General features: G+C 47.3%; 2 protein-coding genes across 5 annotated transcripts in view; both read left to right on the top strand.

Annotated features, from left to right (window-relative positions):
* Positions 1–1,050, top strand: part of Ccdc183 (coiled-coil domain containing 183) — an 11,641-nt gene extending 10,591 nt beyond the window's left edge. For both annotated transcript variants that reach the window (XM_031369366.1, XM_031369365.1), the window contains exons 12-14: positions 131–241; positions 317–413; positions 887–1,050. In XM_031369366.1, the coding sequence (XP_031225226.1) occupies positions 131–241; positions 317–413; positions 887–1,005 (327 nt within the window). In that variant the 3' untranslated portion in view covers positions 1,006–1,050. The remainder of the gene's footprint in view (positions 1–130; positions 242–316; positions 414–886) is intronic.
* Positions 1,051–1,193: 143 nt separating this feature from the next.
* The window catches only part of Rabl6 (RAB, member RAS oncogene family like 6), a 27,286-nt gene continuing 17,236 nt past the window's right edge, over positions 1,194–11,243 (top strand). The window contains exons 1-3 of one of the 3 annotated variants that reach the window (XM_031369364.1): positions 1,194–1,401; positions 7,613–7,747; positions 8,697–8,744. In XM_031369364.1, the coding sequence (XP_031225224.1) occupies positions 1,392–1,401; positions 7,613–7,747; positions 8,697–8,744 (193 nt within the window). In that variant the 5' untranslated portion in view covers positions 1,194–1,391. Of the gene's footprint in view, positions 1,613–7,612; positions 7,748–8,696; positions 8,745–11,243 lie in introns of all 3 variants that reach the window. The other 2 variants (XM_031369362.1, XM_031369363.1) reach the window with 2 other exon arrangements.

The raw sequence follows: 11,243 nt of genomic DNA, 5'->3' as shown, positions 1-11,243 counted from the left end.
GGGGAGGACATGATGTGCACGGGGTCCCTGGGGAGGACATGCTGTGCACGGGGTCCCTGGGGAGGACAGGCTGTGCATGGGGTCCCTGTGCGGGACCACAGGAAAAACAAGCCACTCCTCTAACCTACAGAAAGAAATAGCAGTCTCTGACACTCTTGATGTGTATGGCAAGCTAGATTATTGTGAAGGGAAGCTCATATACCTGGCTGAGCGCATGCAAACATTGTCCAGAAATGAGGAGGTAACCCTGGGCCATGGAGGGGTCCCCACCAAAGCCCATGTGCTCTCCAAGCTGATAATGAGTGCTGCCCTGCAGGTTGACACAAAGGTGAGGGATGCCTTGGAGTCATCAACTCTAAAGGAGAAACATAATACCAGAATTACCTTTGAGGACCAAGAGGAGGACATGATAGGTGAGACTCCAGATGCTGGTCACAGCAAGATGGAGAAGGGGGACAGGGACCATAGCTGCAACTAGATAGGGTCTTAAGACAAGAAATAGCATACAGTGTGACTGGAACATACAAACTGGGTGGTGAAGGGAGAAGTTTTAACTGATAGACATGACAGAGGTGTCTTTTTCTGAGACAAAGGGATGTATACCATGGCATGGTCCAGAAGGGAGCCCAGACCAAACTTTTAGAAGAATTTCTGCCACAGAGGCAAGGTAGGGTGAAAGGATAAGGACAGCTACTGTGGATAATCTTGGCAGATCCTAGATGTCTGCCACCTGACCTTAGGTGACTTAGGGCAGGGGTCTCCAGTCGTTGATACATCTCAGAAATGAGCTCCAGACACAGGAGATGGCCCATGGCAGCAAACGCAAACGGGTAGAGGTGGGAGGTCTCTGGAAGGGGGGCCAGCTACTCTTTTCTTGCCTGTTCAGAAACCTTCCAGTTTGCGGATGTGGACCATAGCTACATCCCTTCGCGGGCAGAGATAAAGAAACAGGCCCAGCGGCTGATGGAGGCGAAGCTCAGGGGAGCCAAAAAGAAGAAAAAGTAAACCTGCCCGGGCTGTAGTACAGAAATAAACATTTTTCCAGAACTACACTAGAGGAAGGAGAAACCTCGGAACTCTGAGGACGGGGAAGCAGATTGTTGGACTGGACAGGGGTGGTGGCGGCAATGTGGAGATGCTAGAAAGGGGCGGGACCTAGTGCGCTCTCTGCGCATGCGGCGTCTACGTGTCCCTTTTAGCGTCCCGTAGCCGCGCCGGGGCCAAGATGGCGGCGCTGACGGGTGCCTGGCTGCTTCGCCGAGGGCCGTGGAAGCCGGAGCGGAGCCACAGAGGCTGAGGCCCCAGAACCTCGCTCGAGGCCGCGCCCGCCGTCGGGCCCCGGCTTGTGGCCGCGCCTGCTCCGGCCTTGGGGAAGCCTGGGCCGGCCGGACATGGTGCGAGGTGCGCTTTGCTACTGCCGCCGCTGAGCTCGCAGGCCAGCCTCGCTTGCAGGCCAGCCTCGCTCGCACGTCCAGCAGGAACATGTTCTCCGCGTTGAAGAAGCTGGTGGGTTCGGAGCAGGCCCCGGGCCGGGACAAGAACATCCCCGCCGGGCTGCAGTCCATGAACCAGGCACTGCAGAGGCGCTTCGCTAAGGGGGTTCAATACAACAGTGAGTGCGGGCCGCGCCGTCGGGCAGGCCCGGGCGGCTGGCAGGGCCCGGGGCGTCCACCCAGCCTACGAGGGTCTGGAAGAACCAGAGGGTAGGGGTGGACGGGCTCCCTGGGTTCTGAGTAGTGGTCGTTCCTTGAGGGGCATCACCTAACAGGAGACCTCCAGAGAAGAGCTGTGCAGCGACACTAGTGGAGCAGTGGTGGAAGACCCTGATTGGCGCGGGTACCCTGCGGAGAGAGAGACCATTACATAACCCGAGGGTGCGCGCGCGGTCTGTGGCTAGTGGATGGATGCGTGCCGCCTGCATCCTCTCCGCCCCCCTCGCCTGCTCTCACTTGAGGCTCCTAAAAGTCGGCCGGCTGTGGGCCTTGAGCCTTGTTTTTTGTTGGTTTTGGTTTTGGTTTTGTTTTTTTTTTTTAAATTCCAAGAGGCTCTAACTGCATCCCTGACCCCACAAGAAGAAAGGTCTGATCTGCCTTTCGTTATAAATTATGTATGTTGTGCAGCGAGAAGCACACGGTTCTCTTGACCTCTTTAGAGTTTTTCCATTTGCAGGTTGAACAATCGAAAGATTCTTGGGCATTTTCGTGGTCTGATATTGTTTACTTGTAAACTATTTCTATACTGCTAGATTTTTGAATCCCCCCCCCACACACACACATCATATACATGCACTGGTGCATATACACAGTTCACTCTAAGTGGTGCCTTACAGGGTCAGTGATATTGGATAATGTAATATTATGAAACTTAGTAGGAGTATTTTGTACATATTTAGAAGCAAACAGTGTATATATGTTAACTTGAAAGTTTGTATTTCCCTTGAATCTATGAAAGAGAATATTGAGTCAAATATTCAGTGGTTTGTGTTCTTTGGAATCTACATTTGGATTCTTTATTTAGTTTTATACAGTATTATTTGCAACCTATTTCTAGAAATTAGGCCTGAACTAGAAACTTCTTTCTAAACTTGTACCCCATTGGACCCACGCCCTGGTGGTCCTAAAGAGGAGGGATCTCAAAGAGCTCAAGTCTTCCATATTTTCCAAGATGCCTTACTTAAAGGAACAAACCTGCAGTATAATAAATACAATATAGTAAATACAGATTCAGGATTCTTGTAAGAGTCTCCAAATTTTGAATTGTCTATTTCAGAATACTGTTAGGGTGCCTCAGGAGGCAGACACAACAATCTTTTTTTCAATATGTCAGGATAATAACTGAGGCAGGGAAAGTGGTACATGCCTTCAATCCCATCATTTGGGAAACAAGGGCAGCTGAATCATTTTTGGTATGCCTGGTGAGTCCCAGAACAGCATGGGCTACATAGTGAGACCCTGTTTCAAAAAAGCAACAGAAGAGGAACAAACTCAGCCAGGCAGTGGTGGGCACACCTTTAATCTCAGCACTCCGGAGGCAGAGGCAGGCAGATTTCTGAGTTCTAGGCCAGCCTGGTCTACAAAGTGAGTTCCAGGACAGCTAGGGCTACACAGAGAAACCCTGTCTCAAAAAACCAAAAACAAACAAACAAACAAACAAACAAAAACTCAAAGAAAACCAGAATTTTAACAACCATAGATCATCAGGAGTGGTCTGAATTTCAGAAGCAAAAAGAGGAAACTATGCAACCAGAGTAAAGAGATTGTACTAAGGAGCAGCACTCCTGCACAGGCCAGAATGCTGCTGTACCCATGGTTAGTGTGTGATTGACAGCTTGCTGAGCAGAGGATCTTGCAAAAAATAGACACTGAAGGGTGTTCTTTAGACAAATGGAGCTTAGAATGAAAAGGTATGAGTGGGATTTAAAAAACAAAGGCAGGCAAGCAAAGGAACAGGTCCATATGCAGTGAGCCCTAAGGAAGCAGTGGCTGTTAGTCTCTGGCGATAATGTTTTCTATAGGCTGTTGGGTTTTGTTTTGTTTTGTTTTTTAAATAATACTGAAATAGTTGGAGTCAGCCCCTAATCCAGAATGGAGCTGATAAGAGTTAAGACATTAAGGTTGGAGAGGAGGGAGGCATCTCTCTATGTAGCTCTGGCTGTTCTGGAACTCACTTTGTAGACTAGAGTGGCCTTGAACTCATAGAGACCTTCCTGCCTTTGCTTCCCAAGAGCTAAAATTAAAGGGGTGCACCACTGCAGCTGACATACATTCAGAAATGTGTTTATATCATAGTAAGTGTGGATGTTAAAATGTACATTATAACTTTTCAATGTGAGAGACTTTGCCTAACTTAATAAAAGGCAAAAATGACTGGGAGGAAACTATAATGGTAACAAAATACCATTTTTAAAAATTTATTTCTTGGGAGGGCATGCGTGCCTTGGTGCACATGTGGCAAAGGACAGCTTGTTAGTTTTCTCTTATGTGGCTCCTGAACATTAAACTACCGTTGTTAGGCTTGGTGGCCAGAAGGTTTACCTGCTGAGCCATCTCAGTGGTCACACTCTCTTTTTTTTTTTTCTCTCCTCTTATTGGAGATTAAATGTAGGTTCTTGTTAACAAGTGCACTACTGCTGAGCTACATCCCCAGCCCCTAAAAATCATTAAATGAAGTGGTAAGAATAATTCCATTTATATTAGCAGACACAATGCAATCAAGAAATTTGAAAAAAACCCATCCCTCTAATTGGGCCCTATGGCTTTTGGGGGGAATACATCTATAATAAAACAGCAAAGGGTGTAAGTAAAAAGATGAAAGGGATGCTGGATAAGTCGGAGCATAAGAAGCCTGGTTTAGTAGTAATGTCGTCTACTACACACTTCAAGGTCGAGTAATGGGTTTGGGATAAGGATGATACCCATTCAGAAACAGGTTACCTATACCTGACTTCCTCTGTCCCTTTCAACCAAAGGACAGCCATAAAACAGTCCCAGCAAACCCCTGATAAAAGGACCACATTCTGTGTCAGTGAGTGATAATGGGGAGACTCTGCATTCTGTGACAGTGCGTGATAATGGGGGAGACTCTGCATTCTGTGACAGTGCGTGATAATGAGGAGACTGTATTCTGTATCAGTGAGTGATAATGGGGAGATGGTATTCTGTGACAGTGTGTGATAATGGAGAGACTGTGTTCTGTGTCAGTGAGTGATAATAGGGAGACCCTGTATTCTGTGACAGTGAGTGATAATGGGGAGACTGTATTCTGTGACAGTGAGTGATAATGGGGAGACTGTATTCTGTGACAGTGAGGGATAATGGGGAGACTGTATTCTGTGACAGTGAGTGATAATGGGGAGACTCTGCATTCTGTGACAGTGAGTGATAATGGGGAGACTGTATTCTGTATCAGTGAGTGATAATAGGGAGACCCTTTATTCTGTGTCAGTGAGTGATAATAGGGAGACCCTGTATTCTGTGACAGTGAGTGATAATAGGGAGACTGTATTCTGTGACAGTGAGGGATAATGGGGAGACTGTATTCTCTGACAGTGAGTGATAATGGGGAGACTGTATTCTGTGACAGTGCGTGATAATGAGGAGACTGTATTCTGTGACAGTGAGTGATAATGGGGAGACTGTATTCTGTGACAGTGAGTGATAATAGAGAGACCCTGTATTCTGTGTCAGTGAGTGATAATAGGGAGACCCTGTATTCTGTGACAGTGAGTGATAATGGGGGAACTGTATTCTGTGACAGTGAGTGATAATGGGGAGACTCTGCATTCTATGACAGTGAGTGATAATGGGGAGACTGTATTCTGTGACAGTGAGTGATAATGGGGAGACTGTATTCTATGACAGTGAGTGATAATGGGGAGAATCTGTATTCTGGTTTGGTTTTGTTCTGAAATAATGCCTTCTATTCTGCTCAGACTGTTAAATTTGTATGCCCAACTGATCTTTTACATGCATCTATTTCAGCTATTTTTTTTTTGAAGCTTAAAAGCATTTCTTTATTAGTTCTCCATTGCTATGGAATGATTAATGTATAAAAAGTAAAAGTTTAGCACTCAGGCAGCAGAGGCAGGATGGGCTTTGGTTGGAGGTGGGGGAAATTAAAGATCCAGATGGCAACAGTTTCCAAGTAGTTTATGATGCCGTGAAAAAAATTACCTGAAAATTAGAAATCACGCTCCACAGGTAGTGGTGGCACATGTCTTTGATCCCAGCACTTAGGAGGCAGAGGCAGGCAGATCTCTGAGGCCATCGTGGTCTACTGAGTGAGTTCCAGAACAGCCAGAGCTACACAGAGAAACCTTATCTAGAAAAAAACAATAAAAAAGAAAGTACTTACCACTTATGGGTCACAAGAGACCCATATCCTTGTAAATCTTTAAGGTAAAAATGTAGTTTGAAAGTCTAAAATAATGAGTCTTGGGGAAGTAGAAGGGAGGAAATGCAAGAAAAGACAAGAGCAGATTTTTAAAAAGAACCAGTTGAGGCATTCAATAGAACATATGAGATGATTGTATGATGACTAATAGACAGATCTTAGAATATTGATTTAAAAGGCAAAACAACCTGGTGTGGTAGCACGTGCCTTTAATCCCAGCACCTAAGGGCAGAGGTCTATGTAGCTAACTCCAGGCCAACCAAGGCTTAAGAACACTGAATGTTTTTCCAGAGGACCCAGGTTCAATTCCCAGTACCTACATGGCAGCTCACATCTATATACAACTCCAGTTCTCTCAGGATCTGATGCCCTCATGATCCTCCATGCACTTGGGGCACATGAATTTACCCAACCATACATACATGCACATAAAAATATAATATTTTTTAAAGCAAAACTTAAAGAATTTATATCTAGAACTGTAGTGCTCAGCAGTTAAGAATGCCTGTTCCTTTTCAGTGGGACCTGAAAGAGTTTATTGGAGCTTACAGTGGCAGCAGGCAGGCATAGTTCTGAGAGCTTTCATGTTATCCACAAGCAGCAGGCAGAGAAGCCCAATCCCAGTGACACACCTCCTAATCTTCCTAAGCAACCAGCTAAGCCCACTGTTTGACCACTCACTCAATTGTGTGCACTTATGGGGACCAAGTACATCCCAGGAGTCTAGCTGAGCTATAAGGCTAAGGTGGCCATTGGCTACTAGAAACTACAGTAGGGGGGTTTGGAAATGGGGAAGAGACTTGACTCTGCAGGCAGACCAGACAGCCTAGGAGAAAGAAGCAGGTGGGTAAAGGAACCCACAAGCTTCCCCTTGCGCCCCACCCACCCACCTTAAGCTTCCATATCTTCTTTAGACCCTTTTTTAACTGGCTCCTGGAAGTCTTGAGGATGTTTTCGGTGGCATTATCAGCCTCTGCCTGTCCTTTAGTGCTGCCCAGGAAGCACCAGGCTAACACCCATGCCTTCACTGCCCATCTCAGCATCCTCAGTCATTCATGACTATCATCCTATCAGTCTGACCTCAGCTTTGCTCTTGTTCCTCCTGACTTTGTTGACACTGTTAAAACTGCTTTTTATTACCTTTCTGAAACACCTAGTAGTGAACCTCTCTAAAAGGTCTTGGGCCTAAGGACATTACTCAATCCTGTTCACCCCATTCCTGGAACACATGCCTATCCCTGCCCAAAGCCAGGAGAACCTGCTGAGTTCAGGCTTGGTACACCATGGAGTGAGTGAAGTAGGATACAGACATACAGAACTGTACCACAAACATGAGAACTGTGAGAAGTGTTAGCGGGAAGCCAAATCCTGGGTACTGTCCTGGGCCTTGCACACTGTTGGCTCAAGTCTGCAGCCCAGCGCTGATCCTAGGGCCCCTGGCAGTTCCTCAGAGTATATAACTCCAGGAAAACCAGGCCCAGGGTAAAGTACTCCAGTGCTGCCTTCTCTACCAGCCACATTTACGGCCACTGCCAGGTCTGCCAAGCCAGAATTGACCCGTTGGGGAGCTACTGGTATTCTCACCCATTCCTCCCCTCCATGCCAGTCACCTGAGAAAATAGGTATTTACTTAGAGATGGAACAGATGAGATACTTTAAAGTTTTTAAATGATGACTGATTAATTTTCCTTTCTCTTTTCTTTGCCCATCCTTGCCCCAGTGAAGATTGTGATCCGGGGTGACAGGAACACGGGCAAGACAGCTCTGTGGCATCGACTGCAGGGCAAGAAGTTTGTGGAAGAATACATCCCTACACAGGAGATCCAGGTCACCAGCATCCATTGGAACTACAAAAGTGAGTTCAAGGCCTATAATAGTTCAATGTCATTTTTCCCCTGTATAGTATAGTAGTATCCTGCCTTCTATGCTCCTAGAAGGTACTTTCTGAAAGCAAGAAAATACTACCCATGTGGGAGGCCCCACTAGTTAAGGTTGCATGTGAATCAGCCCATCTGGGTTTTGAATCTGTGACATTTCTCCACTGTGGTGCCTTAGGCCCAGGATACTCATGGTTACAAGTAAGAAGCAAGCACACACCTTCAAAGACTAGAATTCCCTGGACACCTCTAGGAGCAGATCTACCCATACACATCAACAACATACATGGCTGCTTTGCCTCATAGGAATGCATGTTATGAACTATGGCAAGTGCTCACCCCTGGAGAACAGAGTGACTATTTGAACCGTTGTCTTCCCCTTCTGTGTTCTGGGGTCTCCACCATCCTTACAGCTCCATTAGCCCTCAGGACGTCCCAGAATGGAGAATTGCTTCTGAGGAGGGGTTGAAGAACTAACAGGAACTTGGAAAATGGTTTCCATTCTCATGCAACTTAAGTCAGTATCAGAGAAAGCCTTAGAAGTCTGTGGGCCGGGTAGGCTGAAGGCTGTGATGTAGGTGTCAGGGCTACAGCTAACCTGGGCCTGCTCAGGTGACCCATCACAGCTCTGGCCAGTCAGGTAAAGTAGTAGGCTTGGGGAGATGTTTTCTTATCTGCCCAGGTGTGAGCATCCACTAGGGGCCCTGAAGTGGCCCAGAGACCCACAGGCTACTGAGTGTGGGTTGTTATGTGATGCTTTGTCTGTGGGCTAATAGATGCATGCTCATGCCAGGGCCTGGAGGAACCGCCCTGCAAACGTACTGCAGAGGTCTCGGGAGCTAATGAGACCAGAATGCCCCGGCCCCACTTGGGAGCCCAGAAGGGCTGTGATACAGGGCACTAATTTGAGAGTTTTTCTTGTTTCAGCCACTGATGATGTAGTGAAAGTTGAAGTCTGGGATGTAGTTGACAAAGGTAAGGTACATTATCTCCGTAATGCATAATAGACTCTAAGGCCCTCCCTTTCCACACACCCCTTATTTTCATGTCCTTGTGCCCATCGATTGCCTCAGGTCTGGTTATTCTCCCTTGGGTCCCATGTCCTGACTTAGTCACACAGAGTCACTTGTGGCTCAGAAACATTTCACAAGCACTAGCTTTATCAACTCAAGAATATAGGAGGTTTGGGTTTGCTGCCAACTGTTAACATCTGGGTTACATCAGAGTCCCTATCTGATCCCTTCCCTACCTGGTCTAAATTCTGAGTCATGGTCACTTCCATCCCATCTCTGGTAGGCAGAGTTCAAACAGTGGACCTGTTACACATACTTTTCTCTTTTGAGCATTTTTTTTTCTTTTTTCGAGACAGGGTTTCTCTGTGTAGCCTTGGCTGTCCTGGAACTCACTCTGTAGACCAGGCTGGCCTTGAACTCAGAAATCCGCCTGTCTCTGCCTCCCAAGTGCTGGGATTAAAGGTGTGTGCCACCACCGCCCAGCTGAGCATTTGGGAGGGATGGCCCTTATGAAGCTGTTCCCAAAGCTCTCCTGTGTGTTTCCCTGGGTGTCAGCCCTGCACCTGTAGTCACACTGAGCCCTAGAGTCTTACTGGCTTGGCAGGCCTGCTCTGAGAGAGGCAGACGGGTACCTCTGTCAGATATTCTTTTACTAGGTGATAGCTTAGTGCCATGTTGTTTAACAATGACCATGTCTGTCTAACGAGAACTTGTTTTCACAGGCAGATGCCCACAAGGCTCTTGCCTGACTTGAGTCCTGTTTATAGCTACCTCTTTGGCCCTCTGGCACTGGAGGTAGCCCTAATTTCTGAGATAGACCGTCTAAGTGCAGTGCACCAGCACAGTAGAAATGTGCAGGACTGTACCATGAGTTCGGAAGGCTGTGGAAAGCAAGGCTAAGTCAAGTGGAGTGAGAGCATGTTGGGACAGCAGCTGGGACTTTCGAGACTTCATTCAAACTGATTGCTCACAAGCAGTTTTAATTGGATTTAGAGAGAAGGCAAGCTGGAGTTGCATGTTGTTACTTGAACCTATCTCTGTCATCCATGTGTAGCATTTCTTACAGAATGGGTCACCAAGTCAAAATACCTAGATAGACCCAGCCACACAGAGACTATCCTCATCTAAACCTGCAGGGGGCAACAACAGAACTTCCTTAATGACAGGATCTGATCTCATTCTTCTTATGTTCGGTCTTAAGTTCTTCTTTGATCCTGTGGGTAAGAGCTCATAGTCCTCCCTGGTGCTGACATTGTGTGTGTGTGCATGCATGCTTCTGACCAAACAGGCACAGCATCACCTATTTAGCCACTAGCATAATAAACATGACCTCTGACCTCTCACAACCTCTGACTTTATAGGCCCCATCTTTGACCTGACCACTGGCCTCATCAGCATGGGTGTGCTGCATGTCCTCCCAGGTCCAGGACTTTGCTGGAATATGTGTCTTCAGGGCTCTGGATTTTTAGCATAGGGTGTGCTTTCTCCTCCCTCCTTAGCCAAATTCCTTTTCAGTATGGTTTTGGTCCAAGTGTTGAAGAACAGTTGAAGCCACCTTTTTCTCTGATTCCAGCAGTAATACAGCCTAGTTGGACCCTATCCATTGAGCCTCTCTGATGGTCTTGGTGTGTCTGTATACCTTTGAATGCTTATGTGTGCATCCTTGGAGCACTGATAGATAACCTGAAGTCCATCACTGTATACACTGAGGGCAAGAGTCACTTCCTCATGGGGCCAGCTGTTTTCCACAAGCCATGACCCCATCAAGTCAGGATGTGAAGCTGCTGCTCCACAGAGGGACCACTCCTTTGAAATCACAAAGCTTTCCTAAGCTCTTTCCTCAGCTCTGGTCTCCACATCTGCAGTCTTCTGCAGTGGGATGCACTGTCTTATAGACAGGGTTTTGAAGAGTGGGTTCAGAACTTGGGGCTGGATATCAGGTGGGACAATAATGCAGTAGCCTCAGTCTCTTGCTCAGGGCCCTCCAGAGTAGCATTTTACACCCTCAGCCGGCCTAGGAACCCATGCAGCAGGGGTGACACCTCCACTCCCCAGGAGCCATGGAAGACTTTGCTTTCTGCTGTGCTAGGCTCACATGCCCTCTGTCACCCTACTCTCAGATCTCTGCTGAGAGGACCAGCAGAGAGGTCCTAACTCTAGGAGTGCCTTCATGGTCATGGCTGCTACTACCTTTTCACCGTAGAGGGTTGGAAAGAAAGGATCCTCTGCCTCTCCTTCCTGCTCCAGCCCCATGATGCAGTGGCTGAGTAGTGTCCACAGCAAGCAAAGGCCCTTCAGATGTGAGAGGAGTTAGAGCAACTAAGGGCTCAAGGGCATTGGAAAGTTCTCCAGAGGACTGGCGGAGTGGTTGAGCTCAGCAAGCTCAGGCTTTCTGGAGGCAGCTCTCTCTGGGACCTGTTCAGAAGCTCTGTGGAGGCAGCTCTCTCTGGGACCTGTTCAG

Source organism: Mastomys coucha, unplaced genomic scaffold (assembly GCF_008632895.1).
Source record: "Mastomys coucha isolate ucsf_1 unplaced genomic scaffold, UCSF_Mcou_1 pScaffold15, whole genome shotgun sequence".
NCBI lineage: Eukaryota > Metazoa > Chordata > Mammalia > Rodentia > Muridae > Mastomys > Mastomys coucha.
Note: the sequence above shows the minus strand (reverse complement) of the source record. Positions and strands in the feature narration are given on the sequence as shown.